We start from the raw sequence: 26017 nt of genomic DNA on the forward strand, positions 1-26017 counted from the left end.
AGAAACACTTATCTCTGCCTGGAGGCACCCTGTGAGTGCAATGACCAGAGGTCTTACCCTGGGAACTGTTGCAGACACGTATCACATATTTCTTATATATAAATGAACACACACATAAATAGCAAACAAATAGCTGCCTCCACAAACAATATAATAAGTTTGCAGAGACTTCAAAATGAAATGCATGGCAACTGACCAAATAAAAAAAAATGCTTTGAAAAGAAGGGGAGAGAGATTATTTGTGCTGCAATTATCTCTTTTCCAAGCCTGATGAGCGAAGTTCTTAAAACAACATTATGGAAGAAAAGCTACAGTGAAAGAAAAAATCAATAAAGCAATCAGACGGCTTTTGGTGATCTCAGGGCTGCTGTGTTAACACCAAAACTGATTTTTTTTTTCCTAAATTGCAGTTCTATTTTAACTGTCCCCATGTTTAAAACAAACTAGAAGCGGTATCATAAAGACAGCCTTCTCCTTTGAGTTGCAAATTATATTCGGTTTTCAGGTACAATTAATATATCCAGGCCAAAAAGAAATTATTCAGCATTAAGAATTACAATTTGAATGTGCAAACTTTGCTGTGAAGTGTTTTGGGAATAGTAGTCTTGCTGGAAGATGGAAAAACATATTTATTTGCTTTTGGCTCAGCCATTTCTGCTTATTTTCTTCAAGGAACTGGCAAATATTTAAATATGTCAAGATACATTTCATGCTGGGATGTCATTAAACTTAAGTTCTTGAGGATACACACTTACAACCTCTGTAGCTCAGACTGGGGATACAAAATGTTCTAAAGGCTCAATAGGAAAAAAAAATTATTCGCACAGTTTTTAGAATGCTGTGAAGCTCATTCCCCTAATTAATTAATTCTTTGAAGACTTCCTTTTACTTGATGTATTATTAGCTAAAGGGATAAAATTTAAAAATAATTTAATTTGGAACTTATTTCAGGAAGATCTCTTGAAATGAGTTACATACAATGAAAAATCATAACTTGGAGGTTCACTTTTGACAGTCAGCTGAACACAAATTTGCAAACACTATGTAGTCCCATTCTATAACTTCTTAACTTCTTTAATCTATTAGAGAGGCTCTCCCAAACACAAATAATTAACCCATTTTTGTTAGTTTAAAAAAAAAGATATTTCAAGGGTTTCAGTTGTATTTTATCAATTTTTTTTTCCTTCTTCTCTTCCAAGTTTGAGTCCTTCTGCAAACAGGAAAACAAAATCTCAATGCTATGTTTTGGTTTTTGACTGAAATATTTGAAGTTAAAAAAGGGTCACTAACTCCAAATATTAATAAAAATTACTGAAGCCCATATTATCTTCATGTCCTATGTACAGTTTACAGAAAAATACCTTCTTGATTGCCATTTCACCACGCAGCAAGGTGTTCCAGAGTATTTCTGGAGTGCAAAAGTATAGGTTCACATGACGGGAACGAGAATGGTTCTGCACCTGAGAACAGGTAGTCAGCTAAAGTCAGGTCATCCAAGTTTCCTCATGTACCCGGTTTCATATTCCAAAGAATAACAGCCCCAACTGCCTCTCCACATCTCCGAGTGAGGGAGGAGTACTGACGCAAGTGTGTTTCCACTGCTCATTTCATATGACTGCAGATTTGACTAGGGCTGTGCAAAAGGAAGAGCTTACAGAGCAGGGAGGTAGGAGAAGTCCAGCTCTTGCCTGCAGGCTCCTCGCTAGGCAAGAGAGGGGCTAATGGCCTGTGTGTTTCTCCCCTTTGCTCCTTAATAATCTTACTCTTTCAAAGGAGATCAAAGCCTTGCTCTTTGAACTTCTGCTTCAGACTGAAAACACTGATGTTCCTACATCAGTAACAGCTGATCCGGGAAGCAGGTGCTTTGGGATTCTTAATGATGACATTGAAACATCAGTATTCAGCACTGCAAAGGCTTGAAGAATTGAAAAATAGGACATATGCGAATAAAAGTACTGAGGAATAACCATTATGAAAGGCTTGGAAAGTCTTCCACAGGCTAATCAAAGCAAAATATGTTATTATTTAACAGTCCTTAGGTGGGTATTAAAGTCTTCGTAGTATCAATGGAAGGGGAAAATTCTGAGCTCTGCTCTGCCATGATGAAAATAAGGACAAAACTCAGTCCAGAAAGCATCAGAAGCTGAAGGAAGGAAAACCAGCCTTACTCACTGCCTCACCCTAAATCCTATGTTGTTACTTGGCAGACTTGAGCACAATACAGCAGAGAAATGTTACTGTAAATTAAAAAAATGATGACATAAAAACATAGACATTCTTTGCTTTGAAAAGGTCAGTGCAAGAAATAGAAATTGGCCTTTTAGTTACCACTCTGGCCTGGCTCAAGACCTGAGGGTGCATTGTAGCAAGAACTCATTGAGGGGGAAAGCAGACAATCAGGAAATGGTACTCAGAGGTGATGGTGAAAATTGTAAGAATGCGGGGAAAGGTGCTAGTAACAAAACTTAGCATGAATTCATTTGTGATCTGAAAAAAATCTCAGCTGAGACAATAATTCAGATTGTCAGGGATTGAAATATTTATAAAACTGAGCCTGAAGAACAAGGATAATTGACCTCAAAGGGAATCACAGGGAGCTGGCTACTGAGTCCTAGGACCAATCTGATATATTGCTATCATTAGGGCTGTCTTGGTTCTTGTTCCAAAATAGTCTACATTATTTTTCACTTTATCCCATCACTCTTTTCAAGGTGTCCAGAGGACATGAGAGAATAATAATGATTCTTGACAAAATTGTAATAAGAAAATGCAGCTGAATCTCCTAATAATGCATATGCCTGTCTAACTGCAGAAGTACTTTAACTACTGTTCTTGCCTACTACTGCTTTCTGTTCTTCCAATAGGCTGAAGTGCCTGTAAAGGAATGGAAACATTTTTAAAATGGCTATTCACTGAGAGACAAAATCACAGGTTTCAGGAAAAGGCCAAAACAATGTTCGTGTAAGACCATTCTGTGTGCTCTGGCAAAGGGTCAAGCACTGGAGCCACAGAAATGAGTGGGAAGGATGTGTCAGATTTGAAGCTGTGGATGGAGCTGTTGCACCATCTGAGCTCTATGTAAGACCAGACTTCGATCCTGCACTGGACTCTAGAGCTGGCTCTTTAACTACTTCCACAAAACCTTACTCTGGGAAGCACCATCTTGCGCAACCATTCGCAGGACAGTGTTCGTATGTATTATGGTTCTTTGCTCCTACAGAATGCTGAGGACAAACTACTTCTCACAGTTTTATCCTAACAGATTTCATATTTTAGTAATTGTCTTTAAGAAAATACACTGAAATGTTCTTACTCTCTTCAGAAAGATCATTTTCTTCTGCTTCTCTTTCCATTTCTTTGCACCATCCTTCCATTCTCTTAGTTTCAGTGTGTAGTAACTTCATAAACCAAGATCCGTCCCGTCGACAAGGAGACATTCGACCAGTCTCTACTGTCTCAATGGCTGGCTCTAGCCAGGGCTCTGGTGGTGGAAGGTTTGAGGTGTCAACTGGGGTCCTATAATCTTCTCTGTAACTGAACAGTCCCTGTGTCCGTACAGTTCTCACTGCACTGTATTGGGTGGGTGTGCTGGGCTCTGAGTGCTGCTGGAATGATGAGCCAAATTGAAGTCCTTTATCCTCCATGGTGATGTGTCCTGGAAAACCCTCCAGTTCCAGGTCAGCCTGGACAGCTGCTGTTACACTGTTGGAGCGCTTGAATCGTCCATGCCTTGGTGAAGAGGGAAGAAAGAAAAGATATCAAAGCATATGAAAAACGTATGTGATGGTACAAAGGCACATAAAAATATTTCAGTGAGGAAGAATGGATTCTGTTCTTCTTGTTGGACTTTATGTTAAACATTTTTTCATTGTGAATATCTCACTAAAATTAGATGGTGGGTAGCAACAGAGAGGAAAGCCAAAATGTACAGAGGATACATTGATCTAAGCAAAGGTACAAAATAAAATAATTTAAGTTCTCTCTGGAAGCAAATATTGATTTATTCTCATAATACAAAATAACATATATCATTATTAAGTAAACTGGAAATAACTAGCAGAAATAGAACTTCCTGACAGAATTCTGTAAACTATATCTATAAAAAAATTTCAAATGTTCAAAATTCTAAGAAGAATTTAAAAATCTGAAAATCTGCTCAGTTAAGACTTTTGAGACTCCTGTAATAAAAAGAAAAAAGAAAAAAAATCAGCAAATTTAAGATGGTGGGATTTTTATTTTTTTTTTAATAGGGTGCCCATTAAAACTTGATTTTCCACTGTTATATGACACTAAATAATGACATTTTAGAAAAGCTTTTTGTTAAAAAGTTAGACAGAGAAGCAAATTATTTGTGAAATCTTTTCACATTGGAGTCTATTGTCTCAAACGATTTGTAGTCAGTGATGACAGAAGGCAATTAGCAGCCAGATAACTCTGAGACAGCTGCTGTGAAATGAGATAATGGTCCTGGTCCAGTACTTTACAAACAGTACCTGCCAGGGACAACCTGTGGGTCAGTACATGGGCCAGCAGCTGTACAAAACTAGAGAAGGACAAAACTAGAGAAGGACTGAAAAAATCAAAAAGCTGATTCTAGTTTAGAGTAAAGGTACCATCCTAAAAATTGTGTCTCCGTTGTGGACTGGGAAAGCCTGGATCAGTATGAGGAGTCCTATTGAAGGAAGACTGTTCCAATATGTAGCTCTTAATATTTGTTCTGTTAATAATGAAATTATATTAAGCCACTATTACAATTTAATACTTTAATTTTCTTCCCTCCAATTAAAAACTGGAAAGTTAGATAGATGTGAAGCAACTGCTAAGTAATCTCCACAAATTGTACCAAATGACAAGAATGCATATAAGAAATTTGGCTTTGGGGATTATTTAGTGGCAGCATCTGTCAGGAGTTATTTATTAAATCTGTTTACAAATGCTTGTTGTATTATGAAAGACTAGAGATTTTGAACATGCTTAAGTTACCGTTTTTCATCTTCCACTTGTATTCCAACAGAGTGGTATTCCCGCAGGCCTCTGCTTTCAGTATCTGAATCAGTAGCTGTTTCCACCTAATTCAACAGAAAAGATACATCTGCAGAGTGAGCATTGACAACTCAGCACAATTTTGCACACACTCATTCACAATTAATTATATATTCAATCTCTTACCACTAAGAAACACCTAGCACAGTAAAACAAATGTAAGAGGTATTCAGCCTGGTATTTTTGTTTTGGTGCTGTGTCTTATTAAAGTTGTGCACAAGTACTTCTGCTACGTAATTCCCTATTTCAAACCCAAGCAGAAGAAATTACTCAGTTTGGTGGAATCAGGGAGTAAGCTTGGTCTGGAAGGGCTGTTCTAAGAGGAATCCACAGGGTAACCCCTTTTTATATTATTATAAACCAGTCTCATTATAGACCTTGATTTACAAAATAAAATAAAATCTCAACTAGCCCCATAAGCTTGCAAGTGATAAAAAGAAATAGAGCAATGAAATTTTATTGACAACTGTGTTGACAAATATAAAACCATTAAATGGTGTGAGGGATACAGCAGGATGCCCTATCTCACCTTTTTTTAATAATATAGTCCTGAAGATGTTGTATCAAGCAGGCAATTTATGCACTTTTTATAGCATTCCCATCTGAAATACACTTACCAAAATATATTCATAGTAGTTTCCTTCAAGACTGAGACTTGCGTTTGCAAGTTTCTGTGGGATTTTATATAGCACTCCCCACCACCACACCACCCCCAAGTCTTCGACACAGACAAGTGCTGCAGCGTGGAAATTATACTGAATCAAGGGAGAGGCAGGAAAAAAAGAAAAAGAGTAGAACTGATTTTTCCTTCTGAATTATATTTTCACTGGTAAATAATAATAATAATAAAAAAATCAACCAGTTTTTCAATATGCACACTTCATGTGTGAATTCAAAGAATATATCTGATGATAAAGATAAGAGAAGTTTTACCCTTGCAGCAGTCACAGACATCTCTGGAAAGAGCCTAATGGTCTTTGCAGCTGTGTCTCAGCTGCACAGTCCCAGCCCCACCTGGTTTCTGAAGGGATGCAGGGACAAGGTGGGTGAAGGGTGGGAAACAAATGCATATGTGGACTATACTTCTCAAGGAAGGCAGCTGCTGGTAACTTCTCCTTCCATCTTTAAGCCATTGCTCAGTGTACATTCCCACATGAGTATGTGTTTATATTTACCTGTGTGTGATGTGAACATCTTGGAGATGTTCACGAGAACAGATAGTGCAGGAACCCTTTAGTAAATGTCAATGGCATGCTTAAACTGCACAGTATAGCACCAGGTACAGGTGTGCTAAAATGTCTGGCTACCAGTGTGACGTATTTCCCAGCAATTCATTTTATTCTGCATAAGGTCTAGGGGACAGTGCATGCTGCCCTCTGTTTCTGCCCTGGAAGCTGCATGGGAGCTCGCTGTATTCATTTTGATGGGTAGTGCATTGAGACAACTAAAATATCAGACTTGGTAACAGTCTCCATCCGGAATGTGGTGCTGTCAGTATAAAAAGAAAGATTCTTCTTGACATTGGCAGTAAAAAAACCTAAACCACAGAGGCTGGAGGGAGGAAAAAAGCCAGAACAACCAACTGAAATGGTAGGTAAATTGGTTTCCAGTTAAGGTGGAAACATGAGTGAGAAGCTTCAGCTGCTTGTAGGGGGTGTCACAGTCTCTGAAAGAACATTGTTCTATTCAAAGCAGCCATGAGGTCCAGTTGTTAGCACAAAGAGATGTCTAGGAAATGCAGACTTATGTATAGCAAAGAAGAGTCCAAAAGAGCCTTAAATAACAAATTTTAATCTAAGTGAAGGACTAGGCACTCACCTAGTCCTTTCAGTGATTTGAGTAAAGCGGCATATAAAACATATTAATTTCCTGAATTAACTGAGCAAAGGATGAGATACTCATGTAGGCTGTTGGTGGGGAGCAGAGAGGCAAGTTACACTTGCAGCTTTGACTTCTGCAATGAGACCTCAGTCGAACATGTGTGGACAGGTTTTAAAGAGTGAACCCATTCTCAGATGTAGAGGAGATGTTTGAGAGGGGACCTAATAAATGTCTACAGGTAACTGAAGGGAGGGTATCAAGATGATATTTTTCAGGTTTTTCTCAGTGGTGCTAAGCAATATCACAAGTGGCAATGGGCAGAAACTGAATACAAGGAAGAACTCTTTTACAGGGTGAGTGACCAAGCACTGGAACATATTGCCCAGAAATGCTGTGGAGTCACCCTCCCTGGAGATATTCAAGAACCATCTGGATGCACTCCTGTGTGATGTGCTCTGGGATGACCCTGCTTCAACAGGGAGGCTGGATCAGGTGACCCACTGTGACCCCTTCCAACTCAACCCATTCTGTGACTGTGTCGTGAATAAGAGCAGATAACACAGAACGCTTTGACTGTGGCTCCTGGTTGCACCTGTAGGAGTGCTAGCAGAAAGATGACATCCAAGGTGGGGGAATATTTTCTCGAGGATGTTGTTTGATGTTGAAACCCGTAACAATGGGGGAGCGATCAGGAAGTTTAAACTGTTGTTAGGAGCTATGGTACTGAGGTTCATCCCAAAGCAACCAGTCCTCTGAGTTAAATCACATAATTTAGAAAGAGATTACCCAAAGAAGTTGTGGATACCTTATCCCTGGAAGTGTGCTTAAGGCCAAATTGGATTGGAACCTGAGCTCCCTGGTCCTTGCCCATGGATGGGGGTTATAACTAGATGGTCTTTAAAGTCCCTTCTAACCCAAACTATTCTATAATTGAATTCTATTTTATTAGTCTATTGGTCTGGGTCCAAAGGAAAAGACCATCATAATTTCATATTATTTCCATTTGTTGATCAAGTTCCTTGAACTTGTTCAACTGAACTGCTACTCCAGATGATGGTGTCAGTGATGTAGTCACAGGCTCCACAGGGTTAAAACCATTAAGGGTTGACAAGGGAAAAGGGGTTTGTGGGTGGCCAGACTGAAGATGTCGAGGAGATGGGAATAAGGGATTTATCAGGGCCTTCTGCTCACTCACATGGCTTGGAAAGGAAGGACAGGACATTGTGTGTTCAGGCAATTCAGACCCGTGACAAAGCCAGAGAGGTGAAGCCAAGCTGACATCTCTGCACATGTCAGTCTTTGCCTTCAGCCCTTTCCAAAGCACTGCACTTCCTCCAAAGAGTGATATCCTGAGGATGACCGTTTTTATTTAACGTGCTCCTTGGTACCTAGGGAGTGAGTCCCAGGTACGAGGGGTAGGCCAAATTCCTGAACAAAGAAACAGGGTAGAGAGGGTCAGTAGTATCATAGTTGTGAAGGTAGCATACAGCTAGTAACACTCTGGAGGTGAGCAGAGTCCATTCTGGTCAATGGACAGAGAATAGACATTTGCTTTCCACAGAGATGGCTCAGCAGCTGAGACACAGTGTTGATAAAACATGATGGTCCAAAGACATAAACAAGGAAAGGCCCCTACAGAGAACATCAATCAGTCCATCAATCTTTTTCTGGAACAAAGCATACAGACTTGCAATACACACCCTTCCTCCTTAGTGCATATCAAAAACATAGCTGGTTTTGCCAGCTACATTGTTTGATTCAGTAAGAAATAGCAGGTCTTCTTTTAAACTCTGTTTCTGATGTGTGGAGGCAGATTTACCTTCTTACTTTGGAATGGGTTGGTACCTTTCTATTGATGCAACACATCAAGAAAAAATCTTTTTCATCTATCTGTTTTCAGGTGTTTTCTTACTGGCATTTCACCTGGAGATATAATCCTGAGTAATTTACCCAATATGCAATTGATACCTAGAATTCACACGCACAAATGAAGTAATATGCTCCAATATTTTATTAAAAAAAAAAATCAGAAAAGTGATGGTCTAGGTACTAAAATAAAAAACAAATTATTTATCTCTAAATATAAACTCTTGCCAAATTATCCTTCCCTCCTCCTTGCCAAGACTGACACTAACTAAGTGACCTGATGATTGCCTTGATATTTTAATGCTTTCATTTTCTCACAATGCCTTGTAGCAGGAGAATGCCAATTTTGTGTGTGTGTGTGCAGGCAAAATCTAGCATTGCAAATATTGCAACAACAAACAAAATATAAAATGGAGGCAAATACCAACAAGTAAAAGCAGAATATAAGACAATAATTTGCAATCATAAAGAAAAAAAATGAACAAATAAATTACATTGCAGTATGAGAGATATTATAAATACACCTGCTAGAAAACAGCAGGAATGAGCTGAGGATAAAAAGTAGTACATTTGGTTTGATTGTCTGTCTCGTGAAACTCAAATAAGTTTTACTAAATCTGTTGTTACACTCCTTGATTCATTATTATTTGAATATTTACATGGGTTCTAAAGACCTTAATATTTTCAAATTGTCCTACAGTCCCAGTAAAGCAAAAAATAAAGTGAAAAATTTTATATTTATATGTTTATGATGAAATCTCACCCAAAAGAGGAAAGAAAAAAAATTGGCAGTCATACCAAAAGCAGAAGAAAGGAGTAAATCTAATATAGTAACTAATCTTCCTCTCTCATTGCAACAAAAGAGCTAAAAGATCCTTAAAAATCGGCATTTTAGACCATGAAAAATGTTGTCGTACCTGCTTATGTCCTCTAGGCTTATAATATTAGTAGCAAATGTAATGGAGCACCATAAGATTATTTCTATTATATCAATGATCCTTGTGAGTCCCTTCCAACTCAGGATATTCTATGATTATGTGTCTTACCTTCACAAAGACATAACTGACCCCTTCACATTCCCTGCTGTCAATACAAGGTGCAGACAATATTATTAGTCCTCAGAGATCAGTCACTGCTGACAGATACAGCCCTAAATTTGAAAACTAAGTATCAGATACTAACACTGCCTTGGTAGTAAAGGGTCCACAAAATTATTTGAATAAATTATTATTATAAATTATTTGAATAAATGCAAATCACTATTCCAAGTGACTCGCTTGCTATAATCAATCTTAGTATGTTTATAGGCCCTCATTCTTGCAAAGAATGCATGAACTAAATTATTCTTTCAAAGTATTTACTCTGCTTTTTTAGATAATATTTTAACTACACTAAAAACGATGTTTATTTGCATTAAAGCCTTATTCTGCTCTTAAACTGTGCACTGCAACTGCAATAACATTGCAGCATCCTAAAAATTCCAGTCGAAGCTTCTATGCATACTGTCTCAAAGGTAGACTTGAAGTTAATATATTCAATGCATAAGAAAACAGATTTTAACCTGTTGACTTTCGCTTCTCTCTCATAAACATTAACAGTAAGAGTCCTTCAGGCCACATTATCTCTCCTCATGTGACTTCACTGCCCTCAATGGGTTTTCACTGCTGTAACCAATTTATTCTATAATTAGAGTTTAATAAACAATCTGATGATGTACAGGAAGGGAAATAATTCACCCTTCCTCTCTTGCATAGGCTTATCAGTGATAACAAGACTGAAATATAGTAGAAAACACTACTTTTGACAAGTACATGTAATTGTGAATTCAGATAACAATTCTTAGGTATGGGGAAACCTATTTGTATACAGTGGCTTCAAAATAGGAAAACCACTTCAAATAAAGCTAGAGTACTAACAGCTATTGCTTTCCTTAACTGATGGTATATTTTAACCAGCCAAAAACATTCACTCTTTCAAAATAGTTTTTAGAAATCTGGCAAAATAAACCTATACTTCCATGCTTGTGAGATTTTTTGTGTCTCATCATGGAGCTCCATTTTGCCATTCTGCTACTTCCCAGCTGAACATCTGGACTACGCAGATATGTGGCATGGCACAGTAACTGCTAATTAGCAAAAGGAGCAGCTTGAAAACTTCCTCTGGTCTTTTAAGAAAGGACTTTTTACTAAAAATACAAGCCAGAGTTTAGAAATAGGATTTATGTCAAGCTTATATGAGATCGTAGCAAGAAAATAATGTATACAGTAGAGGTTACTGATAACTTTTTTGGTGCCTTTAATGCTAAGTGGCAAATTGCTCTGAACTAACAAATATTCACTGACTTCTCCAGGCAAAGGACTTCATACATTCCTCCCACAAAAGCACAGTCTAACAGTCTTTTTAGGAGGAGAATAAACAATACTTACTTCTATAGCTTTGGATCATTTATGATCCCAAGACTAGTGCAATCAATGCAAATATTTCTTTTGATTGCTGTGTATATACTGAAGTAGAGCACTGACAAAGATGGTGCAACCTAAACTGTACAAAGAAAATATAGGTGCCTATATAAGTACATTTAACAAGTGGGTACAAAATGCTTTGTGTTAAAGGGAAATTCCAATTTGAGAGAGCAGAATATCATGAATGTTTTTACCATGTGACATGAATAATTTCATTATATATATATATATATATATATGTATATATATAAAAATATATATATAAATGAAATTATGCAGAAGATCCCCTTTTGTCATTAAAAAACTTAGGCAAACAAGCTATTGCATTAAACTCCCTGGATACTGCCTTTAATTTAGCAGAAGGATTTGTTCAATGTAGATTCTGGAGATTATAAAAAAAAACCCCACTAGGTATTTTGAAGTGTGGTCTTCTGATGATAAATGAAGATGACTGAGTCCATTCTCTAAGCTACAATTAGTGCTTGTCCCCAAAAATATGACTGTGAATCAGCCTTCACACTTAGAACATTTGTTTCCATCTCATTCATTTCCAGGGTTTCTGTTCATTTTGAGAAGCCTTGATGTCTTTTAAATAGGGAAGAAACAAAGGACTGCATGTTTTGAAGTACTTGAAATAAATAGGAGGAATTTCATGACATATTTTCTCATATATTTCACATGCCCAAAGCTTTTAATATGAAATCGTTTATAACTAGAGCAATAGAGTGAGGAAAGTCCTGGAAAATATCTTAGCAACCACCTTGTTCTGATTTAGTGCTTATTTTACTCTTGACAATCTCTATTCTCCATTTTAATTCACATACTTTGATTAGTCTTTTGCTGTCATGATAGAAGACAGATATGAAATTTATAGCTACTAGGATTACAAGAGTCTTGTTCTGTTTATATCCATATAATCTTTCAATTGCTGACTAAATTTTTAATCTCAAAATCATTATTTTGAAATTAATTTGAATTTGTAAGTCAGCAGTTTTTCCCAGTGCCTACTGACATGCCTGACAATATTCTTCTGGATTTAAATGTCAGTGGAAAAAATAAAAATAAAATTAAACAACAACAACAAAAACACAAAACAAAACAAACCCAAAAACCAACATACCAACACAACCAAACAAAAAACCACCACCCCCAACAAATAAACAGCTACCAAAAAAAAAAAGAAAGGGGAAAAAAAAAAAAAAAAAAACCAACTCAAAACCCTCAAGCTATTTTCTGAAAAGCCTTTATTTCCAAAGCTTTTAGTTGTTTGTTCAAAATTCCCATCCGGGATAGGACTAACACACCGTGAGACGGATTAGTGTATCTGTGCTGTTGTCAGGCTCTGCAGACAGTGGTTACAGATGTATAGCAACTCCAGTGCTTCCCTAGGAGCCTGGGTTCTCTGTGCACGTGAATACCAACCCTATTGGCACATGCCTAGCATGCCAGGGCTTTTTAAAAGGACTTTCATTCACCACATGTACACTGCACAAATCACACATCTCAAAGACATGGAAGGCCTAGGGTGGGTTTGTTGTATTTCCACTTGCAGTGGCACTGCTGGTCTCTCTGTACCTTTGTTCTTTGCTCCTGTATGAGACTCTTTTGGCAAACATTCTCCCATCAATGTGTTAAAAGAGTGGAACAGTAAAAAATGTACAAATTAACCATCCTGATAGCAAATTAACTAATGCAAATAAATGCAAATTCGATGCATTACCCTGGCATGGCATGCTAATGAGAAAACAAGTCATTTAGTCAATCAAGGAAATATGCAAATAAAAAACATCCTTTTCCAAGCTACTTTGACACAGAAGTCTAAAAGAAATTAAATACTGCTACTGTACTTTGAGTGCTTAAATTACCATTTGTGTAGTTTTCAATAAGACATTCCACCTTGCGCTTTTATTCTGTACAAACTTGGCAATAAAAATAAAACAAAGCACATTTCCTATTTAAAAATACTGCAGAAATGTATTTTTCGCACTAGTGATGTTTGAAGGTTAGTGTTGAAAAACATCCCAAACAACTAAAATGTGCTCAGGATACTGTTGAAAATTCAACCTTATCTACTGTCAAGTGGTACAACCAAGCAGTCTGTATTTCTTGAAAGATAATAAACAGCTCACCCTTCTAAGACCTGCTGTTGTAAACAACATTTGCCTTTCTCCATGTGTGCAGCTGAGGACCACTGTTACAGTCCAAGTGTCAGGTGACAAGTTGCTACGGAAGATCTGCTGCCTCCATGGAAATCATTGCACAGGTGTTTTTGTGGATCATAAGCACATATTATTAAACACGGCACACATAAAGAAGGGTCAGGGCCCAATGAAAAATACTGGTCATCACCTGTAGTAATAAACAGGATCAAGTGATGTAATCAAAGTTCCAAAGTTCCAGAATTAATTGCTGGAATATCAGGACTGACCAAATCAAGACACCAACATTGATAAATACCACTGGGCACAGTTGCTGTAAAGGAGAGATAATAACAACACTAGATACTATTCTTTTCTGAATAGTAAGTTTCAGGTTAGGGGCTAAAAGGTACCACAGGTTTCATTGCTGCTCTTTTGAACTTTTCAGTGCTACCTCCCAAGCTCCTTCTCTGAACAATTTAGGATACAGTAATTACTTTGTAAAGCATTTGAAAAGTAGCCATCTGAATATTTTTCCATGGTTGTTAAAATGAATTCTGCTCTTCTGCGACCAAAGAATCAGAAGCAAATACTTTTTATTTCGAGGAAATGGAAAAACAGCTTTCTGGCAAAGCTGATTCCTTCCCATTAGTCTAATGCATTATGGAACACCAAAATTACAGCATGCTAAAATGTTAACCTGTAAAGTTCAATCAACAGCTGTGACATGCTTAACCCAAACATTTTTCTATGACTATATTATGAAATTAATGGAAATGCAATTACTACTTTTTAAAGAAAATAATATACTTTCTTTTATATTCTTGTATATTTCTAAAATACAGTCACTCACTGGACTTTTTTACATGGACGATTACCTTCTTGAGAACTATGTTTCTGTCTCCACAATACCTATGTCAAAATAAATTTCAGTTTCTCTATAGCTAATCTAACAAAAGTAAGCACAAAAGTGAACCCAGTGATGTAAAAAACAATATTCAGCAGAACAGAAGCCTAAATTTTCCTCTACTCCTGTCTCAAAGGATTTCGTATTTTTTGTGAGTTCAACTTTCCAAATTTTATTATTACTTGGTAATTCCTAAAGATTTGAACAAATGACCATTTCTAGCTATCTAGCACTTACCATTTAGCAGAAGGAATAGCAATCAAAATTTGCATTTAGAATTATCCTATTTCATTTGGCTGAAACAACTGAACCTGTCTGAGCTTTCCACAGTCTGACACACATATTGTCAGGTGAAATAAATATCGTGGGTTTTGATGGACAAATGGGAGAATGCTCAAAGAAAGTGTTCATTAATGCTATTTTATTACTTGCCATCTCTAATTATGCTGCATATACAGCAGAACATTTCTTCCTCTTTTTGGTACCTTCTTCCAAGCACAACTAAAAGGGCAAGGGTCTCTTTTTAGGCAGAATACTTGAAAATCGAGTGGCTTTACACATTTTCCAAGATCAAAAGAGAAATATACTGGAAAAGGTGCAGTAAAGCATTTTAAAGATGGTGAAATTCTATTAAAAGGACTGTGAATTCATGGAGGGAAGGAGATGAACAGGCTGTTCACCTGTAGCTCTGCAGCATAATTTTCATATCAAGTGTTAATGACAGGCAACCTCCCTAGAGATTTATTCATTCATTTTCTCCCAGGTACAGTCTATTAGCCAAAGACTTTTCTGCACAGCCATGATGTGAATTGCAATTAACGCTAAGCAGCCAGGGGTTGTTTGTTAGATTATTAGAGCAAGTAAAGCTGAATGACTCATTCTATGCTATTTACAGAAAGAAGACAAGCAATGCATCACAGAGAGATGTTAATGATAGGCTACCTGGATCCCTATAGAGGAACGCCGACTCTTCAGAAACTCCTCCGCTTTAGTCACTAGGATGGCCTTGTCACTGGTCCGTATGGAGGTGCTCTGGCTCTCGGCCGCGTGGCGCTGGGCAGCCGCTGTCTCCAGGGCGAGGTTCATGGCCTTGTTGCTGTCCAAGCTGTCGGTGGAGTTGTACATCCCTCGCCCGTCCTGCGGCCACGGGGATATCCTCTGAGTCCGGCTGTCGTGATATGCATCCTGGGTGGATTCTGTGCTGCTCTGTGCCGTGACGGAGATCAGCGGCTTGGAAGTGGTACGAGGGGGTACTGGTGGTGGTGTTTTTTTGTAACTTGTATAAGTTACAGCTATGGAAAGAATTAAAAGGGAAAAAAAAAAAAAAAAGGTGGAAAGAAAAAAAAAAAAAGAACATAAAAAAGCAAGAGAGAAATCAAAATTAATCTGATGGAAACTTGACAACAGAAATCACCTTAAGATTGTGCTACTTAAAAATTATGACAGTGTAAGGTAGTGCTCTTCATGAACCTCACTATCATTTGAAAGTGTCACTCAGAGTCAGATGGCTATCCACAGAAACATTTTATTTCAAAAGGGAAGAAGGAAGAGGTAGAAATGGGAGTCCCAAATTACAATGAAGATGAAAGACAGTTAGCAAGTACACGTGTTAAGACTTGTGCTGAGTGAGTACACACTGAGGCTTCTGAGATTATGGGATAAAGCTCATAAGAGAGATAAAAGAAGATTTTTTTTTTTCCCCTGTTCTTATCATCTGAACTGTGAACTTTGTAAAGATACAGTGTGTTAAGAAAACAGCATCAATATACTGGAAGAAAATATAATTCAACAACTTCTATGTTATGGTATGTCATGCTTTAACCTTTTAAAATCCTTCCAGGTACACAGGTTGGAATTAGGTAAGGTGGGCTACTTACTTGTTTGTGCAAAAAGCACATGTTTTAGAAATATCCACAATACAGTTAATAAAAGGAAATTCAAGGCATGTTAAAAACATTGTAATATAGGCAAAGCTATTAAGTCTTTGAGCTGAGCTGTTCTGAGGCTGGTTTAACATAGATTCTGTCTTCCAGCATAAGGCTCAGTAAAACATCCAACAAAGCTCTACAGATTCAGAATGGTGCCAATACTTCTTCTTTACAAAATTTTAAAAATTTCATAGAGATTAATATTTAATCATCAATATCACACAGCTGAATTTTCTAATTGTCTAAGCCCACTATACACTTTTCACTTTGTTTTGGTACTAATAAGAGTATTTCTGTTGTGAAAGAGTATTTTCCCCAAAGCACAAATGTTCATAATTAATAAAATTAGCAACTGTTAAAAAAAAAAAAATGCAGTGTGATATATCTTTCTTTATTCCTGTATGGAGAAACCAAGTCCAATTCCCTTCTTGTATAGTTACAGGAGTAAGTTTGCCTTTGTTTAGTGTTACTAAATGGATTGACATTGCAACAGTGACTCAGATAACCCTGGAATTGGGGTTGCTTGAGTCCAAAAAGGATTCTGTAAGAGTTTCTCTTCCCGTTACACTGGTGTGGGCTGATGAGCAATGAAGTCAGCCCATACCAGTGGTGGTTTTTTAATATAAGGCTATGCTGCAGCTATCTGGAATGAAGACACCAGCTTAGGAATGAATGCCTTGGACTGCTAAGTCTGTATCACTAGGCTAGCCTATGAGAACAGTGAGTCTAGAGAAAGTGACTCTTAAATATTGACTCTTGATAATCATAAATAAAAGTGTTATCATGCATAAAAGATATAAAGGCTGAGCTAGGAAAGAAAATCTTTTAATAATTTAAAGAATATTTTGAATTACTATTGATGCCGCTCAGTTCTGGTAGAGATTTAGAGCCTTACTCTGAGCTAAATCGCTCCAACAGAGTGAAACACGTAAAACATGCGAAACATGTTCTTCAGAATATGTGCTTTTTTTTCAAGTGCCGTTTTGTTGTCCTATCAGCAGACTTATCTCCTGTCAGTTTTGTAACCAGCAATTAAAAAGAAAGAACTCAATATTTTTCAGATGCTTTAGGGAGTACAGAAAGTTCATAGAAGAAGGGGAAGGCTGTAAGGAGATTAAGGCAGTGTCAAATGTACTCGAGCAGTGGTCTGAGGAATGTTTTCACTAAAAGAGTTGCCATAATGCTGCTTCCCCACCTTCTCCCTACAAATGTAGATGCAAGCGATCAACATGCTGAGAAACATTAGAAATAGAGAAAATGGGGTGAAATGGGATGAACAATATCCAGCACAGGAAGCCAGTTTTACCTGTAACATAAGACAGGTTATCACTGTGATAACTACTTTACTGTTTTTTACATCTGTTTTCATGTAAAAAAATAGCAGTGAATAATGAAACATATGGTTAATGTGATAATGAAACATCACAAGCAGATATATCCCTACTACTTGAGCAGCAAATCACTTCTCTGTCTAATGAATATGAATGTTAAACTGCTGTTGCAACCCTTCATAGCTGACTTAATCTTCATTTACATTTCTGAAAAAGAAAAATTCTCCCTCTGGCAAAACCAAAATAATTTCTTGCATTTTTTTCTTCCCCCCATTTTTTCTCCCCCTAGGATTGAATAGTTTATTCTAAAAAGTCTGATTATTTCAGTAGAGTAACATGATTTAAAGCCACCAAGTACTACAGTAACTGTAGTGTTCTGGCAAGCATTTGATCATGAGCACTAAACAGAAATTAAAAATCCCACAGATGTTCAACAAGTAGAAGAAACTTCCAGTAGACTGGAAGCTTGTGAGAAACTTGCTACATATTTACAGTGAAATATGGCAGGAAGAAATTCAATGAATTCCTAATACAGTCACAGAGATCAAATATTGAGCAGGGAATAAAAAAATCCATCTCTACACTGTTAATGAGTTCATATCTCGAATAACAGTTTCAGAGACAGAAGTCTGGGACTAATTGGAGACTAACAAAATCAAGTAAGAGGATAGAGCCATTCATTTGAGAGTCAAATCTTGCTACCAAATTGTATTTGCTTTAGTCACTCAAGTGGTTCTAGTGAAGTAAATGCGATAACTTGGCATGTGTTGCTGACTTAAGAGATGACTACATAACAGATTAAGGTCTTGTTAAGGGAGAAAGTAACACAGTAATTCACACTTTACTGTACATGCATGGGTTTAGATCTTTAATAAATAAGTATTGCCTTAAGGTGTCTGAAGCATGAAATTTTATGTCACTTGCAAATTGTTTCCATTAATAAGGGCACCTGGGAATAGTTGTGTTCTCAACAATAATGCTTTTCTATCATGTCTAGTTCTTGGTCCTGGCAATCGTAGATACAACACTTTATATATTTGAAGAAACATTTCCTTCTCCTAATAGAAAATGAACCTTTTATTTATCATCCACTTAATGCTGATGGACAACTGTGGCTCCTGCATCATTCTCTACCTTGTAAATTTTGCCATAGTAGTTATTAGTCCAAAGCAAGCATTTATAACCTCCTCAGCACTTCATATCTTTGAAGCTTCATGTCTTCCCCTTTTTAGTCACCATTCTGCAAACTCCTGAGCTGTGGGATGTTTTGCTGGCCCCACAGAGACGGTTGGTGCTGGGCAATGCAGTCCTGGGGTGCTGAGCACTGACTGAGGACAGTCATCCATAGCTCCACAGGGCATTGGTGATGAAAACTGAACTGGGAATGAGAAGACTGGGATGGAGGATTCTTGTCTTCATTGTGGACAAGAGCATCAGAGGCAGCACAAAAGCAGGAGATGAGACCCAGCGTGAGGCAGGGGTGTGAAAGAGGAGAGCACCAGGAGGGTAGAGCTGGTACAGGATGGCTTCAGACACGTTTAAATTGTGGACTTGAGCAGATACCAGAGACCCGCTCCATATTTGGACACATAAAACGTCAATCCAGGATAACCTTCTGTTGTTTCTGGTGCTGACCAAAGATCTTTGATTTCTTTAGTTTTCTGATTTCTTTTAGTGTTCGTAGCCTGAACATGTCTGATATATCTCTCACCAGTCCTGCTGCTGAGCACTGAAGCTCAAGCAAAGTAAAAGCAACCAGCCTCTGCAATGCCGTTAATCAGTTTGCAAAACCTATAGCTGCTCTGAAATGCAAAGTAAAAGAAAGCAAATGGCGCAAGACATAAATATGTCTTTTTATTAATAAACTAGAAAAAGAAACTAAAATTTTCTTTCCAGTTGTATTCAAAGTCTATCTTGATATAAAAAGCAGAATTTTTTTTTTTTTTGCCTAATTGAATAAAGTGGGAAAAATATTTTTAAAGTTTCTAACATACATTCTGTCTCCCTCTATTAACTTATAATAATCAATCAAAAATGACAAAAATGGTAAAACTGTTCTAATTCTAAACCATATGGGTATTTTAGACTCCTATTTGAATCAAAGTATTAACTGCTTGGGTAATTACTCCACTTCAACATAAATATGTGCAATTGGCTCCACTGGATTTTCCTTTAAGGAAGGGCATTGTTAGAGAAACTGAGCGAAAATAAAATGGTTCTGTGCTGCTTCATAGTGGGTCAGATTAAACAATGATGCAAACCAGGTATAAATTTTTCAGGAGAAATAAGAAGGTAGCAATGCAGAATAACATGCATTAATTTGTCACACAGTCAGGAAAAAGTAAAAAAAATGTCAAATTAGTTTTGTAAGGATTCATATCTTAAGTGCCAGACCTTCACATACTCAAAATGGCTTACCAGTGCCAAATTTTGCACAGAGATGGCTATGAATGACCTGTTCTGTAAACCATATTAACTTTTTAATGTGCTATGTGCCAGCCAGGTAGCATCGGTCACAACCAGAGCATCAGGCACTATGTCAATACTGCAGAGTAGCTAGGAAGACAATTCCAGCACTGGAGAACTGGCAGTTTGGTGGTTTGGATACAGGCAGTGGAAATACGAGGAAGTGTTGTAATGCATTAATTTGGTTTATATTGTGTTTCATCGGATTTGTAATCTGTATCGCGTGGTTTGTCCTTACTCAGCTGTAACCCAACTCTGTTCCCCTCCCACTTTATCCCTGATTGGGTGGTGTCTTTTCCCTGCCTCTGGGCCCTGCCCCCTGGGGAAAAAGCCGGAGCAGGGGTGGGGCCTCGCTCTCTCTGGCCCCAGTGAGCCAGCGGGAAGAGCTCCAGCCAGGCAGGGCAGGACTTGAGAATAAAAGCTGTTATATTCCACCTGGTGAAAGAGAGCAGACTCTTTCATTTTGCCATCGGTGGTCATCTAGTCTCATAAAGAAATACCACAAGGAAGATTTCCTGATATTTCGTAAGCAACAGTTTAACTGATATAGCTGGAAGCAGAATATCCCTCTTAATCTACACTGCATTTGTCTAAACTTGCTAAAAGTTACTATTGATACAGCCATAGAAGTCAGTTATTTGGCCCATATTTTAGTGCCAACAAAGTTTATACTAGACATAAAATTACTAAAATAGGTCAATTTAGATATAACTTCAGGTTAGCTATAGACCTTCACAGATACAAGGCAGTAGGAGAAATGTGATCTATTTGATGAAATAGTAGCCGTGGGTGACATTCAGAACACCTTTCAAAAGGCAACCTTTTAATAAATCACCACTTTTGGTTCATTTCAAAGATAGAATCACCTGAGGGGGTTTTACAAATCAATATAACCATTAAGCACTTAGTCAAAATAACATTATTTAGGCTGAGATCACAAAGTTATCTGGATGATGAATTTACATGAAAGCACCATCAATTAAAGGAAATGGTTGTGGCAGGAGTAAACTGCACTTTCTGTTTTGTAAGGAAGTTTATTTAGGAGGATAATTACTCTGCAGGGAGCTTGGAGCTGCCCTGGAGGCAGAGGCCCCAGGGGCATGTTGCTGAAGGCACACAGGGCTCCTCTGAGGAACCACAGCACCAGGAGAAACAATGCAGATTCCCAGGATGGTGCTAGATCTTCTGCTTTGCATGGAGAAAGTCAACAGCAAGCCTGGAATTATTTTAGAAGAGGAAAAAGTAACCTTCTCATAATGAAAGGCAACAATCAAATCTAATCCTGGATCAAAAAAGTACTCAGTTTTTGGAATAGTCTTGTGGTGTGTACTCATCTAGCCAAAAGTTTTGGAAGTCCCAGCTAACATGACTGGCCCTGAAATGCCCTGAAATCTCTTCACTGTTCTCCATCATGATCATTGGAAATTCTGAGTCACTTCTAAAATAAAAATGTACATATGGATCACTAACAGTTACTTCTCAAAACACAGAATGATGATCATTAGAAGAACATTAAGAAATTGAAGGGGATTTTTGAGAAAAAAAATATCTCAGACACTAAAAGAGTTTATTTCTCACCAAAAGAATTAACTATTTTATGATTTTTCTAATAAGGCATGGATGTCAAAAATAGGAACAGAATTCCCTATTTAAAAGGGAACATGTTGGGACACATCTTTTTATATATGCCTCTTTTCAGCTTCCATCTACACCAGTCTCTGATTACAAACATCATTAAAAGGAGACTGTAGCGTCAAATAGGCCAGTTTAAGCGTACAAAATAATCTGTTTTTCTTAGTCAAATTCTGAAATGCTAGTAAGGGCTTTCCTTCTTAAATCAGTCATACCTTTAGAGTTCAGTCATAACAAAAAGATTTAAAATTGCTTCGTTTAAACCTGTGTAGCTTCTGGTATTTAATTAAGAAAAATGGATCTGTTAGAATGAAGAGGAAAAGGTTGAATCAGACTGTTTGGATCCAAGCTAGCCATTTTCAAAGTGTGCCCTCAGTGACTACCTGAGAACCAACACTGATGATTGGGGGCTCTACTTTCTCTTTTCAGCACTGGAGAAGTAAGTGCTCAGGCTGCACAGGGAAAAAAAAAAAAAAAAAAAAAAAAAAAAAAGTGATTTGCTCCCTTACCTGACCCGAGACGGGCACCTGAATGTAAATCAAGTCCTTCAGAGTGCTCCTCTTACACACCCCCTTGTACTTAAATTGAAATATTGTCTGTATGTGAGTGTAGGGTAGGGGAGGGAAGCACATCATATATAGTCAGGGTTCTCCAGCCCCTTCCTTTGCTGCTCCCTGGAAAGGTCCACACCGTTGCTTACTGCTCTGGTGGTGAAAGACCCTGTAACTTCTGAAGGCTTTCCAAGTTCACGATTTTATTCATTTTTAAGGTAGTTGAGAGTGGTTTTTTTTAATTGTAAGGATATTCAAACCTTGCAAAAATAGTCATTGAAACTTACCAATGTCATACTGTGATTGAAATTCAAGAGATAATTTTGGTTTTAATTAAGTTAATTCTTTTAATTAAATTCTGAATAAATTTGTCTCTAACATAATCAGAGAGATACTTTAGTTGTTAACCTATCTTTCTGCTTTTTTCCTTTTCTCATTCAGGCCTCCATGATGAATCCTAGCCAGTAAAGAGACCAGAGTGTTTCTCAGTAGAGAGTGAGTCTCAAATTTCGGTATCTGTGAAAATGACCTGTTTCTTCCTTTGAGATTAAACAGTAAGAAACAGTGATATATATATCACTGTAATATATATATATATATAGATATTACATAAAAATATCACAGTGATATTTTTATGAGTTTTTTTTTTTTTTTTTTGAAAGACTGCTTACACACAGATGATTTTTATAGCACAGTTTATAAAACGGGCTGCACTTTAGTTAAACTACATACCTGAAAGTATTGTCAGGGTAGTATGCATCTATAACTTTGTAACCTTTTTTCCTGTTTCATCATTTTACATGTCTTGCGATTAAGTAAATCTGGATATTTGTTACACCCTAAAGTCGGATGTTAATAGGTAGTCTCGTGTTAGCAGAGTCTGGGAGCAAAATGTTGCATTTATCCTGTGCCAGCATTTTAAATAGGGTCTTTTAATAACAGTGAACTACCACAGACCTTCAAGACAGATTTTGGGAACTATACATGGGAATCCATCTCACCTCACATCAGTCACTGAGAAAAGCCCAGTCATCCAGCTCTAATCACTTTTAGAATTACTGCGAGAAAAATAAGCAATTCTGGGGGCAATTCTTGTCCATTTTACATGCTTATTTTACCAGGAAATGAATCATCCTCTGCTTTTCTCTGTCAACCATAAAGACAATCAAGGACAACCAGCTCAAATTAGGACACCTACTTTTGACAGTTACTATCACTGCCAGCGTTCAAGGGAAAAGTGGGTTTGGCACTTGATTTGGTTGACATGGTGGTGTTCAGTCAAAGGTCGGACTTGATGACCCTTGGAGGTCTTATGCAACCTTAATGGTTCTATGGTGCTATGAAATGCCTAAAGGGATGAGACAAACTCCAGCCAAAAGCTCTGTTCCTGTGACACACTTGTTTGCACTAGGACATAACTTCTCTTTTGTTACCAATGTTCATTAGAAAGGTGGGAACTTCCTCTCCCCTGTGAGATGGATGGTAAAGCAAATCTGACTGGAATTTGCCTGCAGTACGGACTGAAACCGAATTTTCTGCACCTTGATCCCTTCTGCTGAAGCTACTACATAGCAGCCAGTATCAGCTTTGCCCAAGGTAACTGTGTAACTCCAGACAGGAATGAAAACCAAACCTTCTATATTTCTGTAAATTTTTAAATTAAATGGCCAGTTTGAGGCTCTAGATTAGACCATGCTGCTAATCCCATTGAAAATGTTGATATTGAAATCTGTGGAATCTGTCCAATTCATACCAGTTCAGGATCTGGACCATTGTATCAATATATTATTGACACAGACAAGAATTGTGCTTCCTATATACAACTATTTAAAACAGTTTTTTTCCAAAACGGCACATGACTGAGACACTGCTGCCAAACGAATTACATATAAGAAACCTATTTTTTTTAAGCAGCATCTGTCATTGACATCTCTGCACAGATAAACAGAATCTGTGCAGCACTTTTAAAAACTACTGAGATCATTAGTGTGATGCATAACCTCAACTATAATTTACTGGGATAAGGCAGAATTACTGGATGAGTTAAAAAAAAAAAAAAAAAATTCTGTGTGTGCAACAGGCTAGTCTCAATATTCAGAGTAGATCCTTTTAGGCTTCAGTTCTGTATGAACTATCTGATTTTGTACGGGAAACTAACAATTAAGTGGAAATGTGACCACTAAATTTGGAAAAATCTGGAGCCACTACAGTCGCCCTGGAAAAGAAATGTATAAAAGGAATTACTATAATCAAGTAATTCAGTGTGCAAGATGTTACCTCCATATTGAGAAAACTTAGGTCAATAGGCAGCTCCACATTACATAAATGATAAATATGTTTTGACAGTGTAATTAATGTTAGTCTCAAAACAGAAATGCAATTCCAATGAGACATCAAGATCAGAAACTGCAGGCCTTTGCTAAAATTAAAAGAGATGTGGGCAACACAAACCTCATAGACTGCTGATGGACTGGTTACAAAGGGTTTTATTTTAGATCAGTTAATTAACAAGAAATTATAACCTAACCAGTATCCTGTAGATGGCATGGCAAAGTGCTGACAGCTGTAATGCTCTTCTAAACAGTTTCTATGTGCCTCTAAAATACTGGAGTTGCATTAAAAAAACACCATCTCAGTTTTCAGTTACAGAAAGGAAAAGCATTCCTTTAACTATATTTCATTTTCAAAATGTATGTGTGGCTTTTCAGGAATATGGGTTGCATTTGTCACATCACCAACACAGAAAGAGAGAAAGAAAAAAAATTCCAAACCTTAGAATCTCTCTTCTTGTGCTACTGTTTTCACATTGAAATAAAACAAAATTGAAAACGTTTTTCAGTAGAATTTCTTCTCAAACTCCCATGTACCCTTCTCACTAAGTTAAATTTATCTCCATCAGCCTCCTAAACCCCTTCATGAATATATTATGTATGCTTATAATTGTTTTTGTTCTTTCTATTAGCTATTCTCTTTCCTACCGTAACTATGTGTAGCTTGTAATTTTATTTAACTTATAATAAGAAATTTTAAGATGAAGAGGATGAGAAAAACAATTTGCTTACTTACACTTAAGGAAATGTTGCATAATTTTATCACTATATTATGATAATAATCTGACATTAAAGATTTTAAGGGATTCCCAAATATTTTAAACAAATGCATTTTAATACCTTTAAACAATTGATTTAATCCACAGAGATTACAACTCTGGACTCTAACTCAGAGTTTTGTCAAATCCAATAACCATTTTACCCAAGAAGCAGATGGAGTCAGTATGAAAGTCAAAACCAGTGCTAAGAAAGCTACAGGCTCCCAGCCCTTTATTTAGGTGTAGAAAATGATGCTGCTGCGTTTTGATCTCATAGATTTATAAGTCAGAGCACGGTTCTCTCAGTTATCCTTGTTTTCAGTAGGACCCAAATGTAACCTTCGTTTTCATCCTATAATGCAGTTTGAATTTAAATTTGATTTGAATGCAAATTTAATTTTTGCCTTAGATTAATGAAAGTTAGCTAGCTATACAATGCTATAATTGTAGAATATTTTAATAGACAACAGAGAGAAATAGGGATATCCAGAGGACCACTTCTTTCATAATGGGTACAAGTTATAAAGGACATATATAATTGGTTATTAAGGCAATTGCCTTTGACACCTACATTTTTGATATATGCATCATGTGAGATGAACTTCTATAACTGAAGTTTGTAAAATTTCTTTGACTGAGGAAATGAGACAGAGAGTGGAAATATATGTATTTTTCTGGACACAAGAATGTCCCAAAAGGTAAAGAAATGCATGCAAAATTCATGACTCATTGATGAGTCCTTGATATGCTGTTCTCATTCTCAGAAAGCCAAGTGATTGGTTAC

General features: G+C 37.1%; 1 protein-coding gene across 4 annotated transcripts in view; it reads right to left on the reverse strand.

The window, feature by feature from the left end:
- Positions 1-26017, reverse strand: part of DLGAP2 (DLG associated protein 2) — a 428484-nt gene that overhangs the window by 16229 nt on the left and 386238 nt on the right. For all 4 annotated transcript variants that reach the window (XM_058419831.1, XM_040059350.2, XM_040059349.2 and 1 more), the window contains 3 exons: positions 15180-15529; positions 4984-5069; positions 3314-3729 (listed from right to left, as the gene is read on the reverse strand). In XM_058419831.1, the coding sequence (XP_058275814.1) occupies positions 3314-3729; positions 4984-5069; positions 15180-15529 (852 nt within the window). The remainder of the gene's footprint in view (positions 1-3313; positions 3730-4983; positions 5070-15179; positions 15530-26017) is intronic.

This window comes from Hirundo rustica, chromosome 3 (assembly GCF_015227805.2).
Source record: "Hirundo rustica isolate bHirRus1 chromosome 3, bHirRus1.pri.v3, whole genome shotgun sequence".
Classification (NCBI taxonomy): Eukaryota; Metazoa; Chordata; class Aves; order Passeriformes; family Hirundinidae; genus Hirundo; species Hirundo rustica.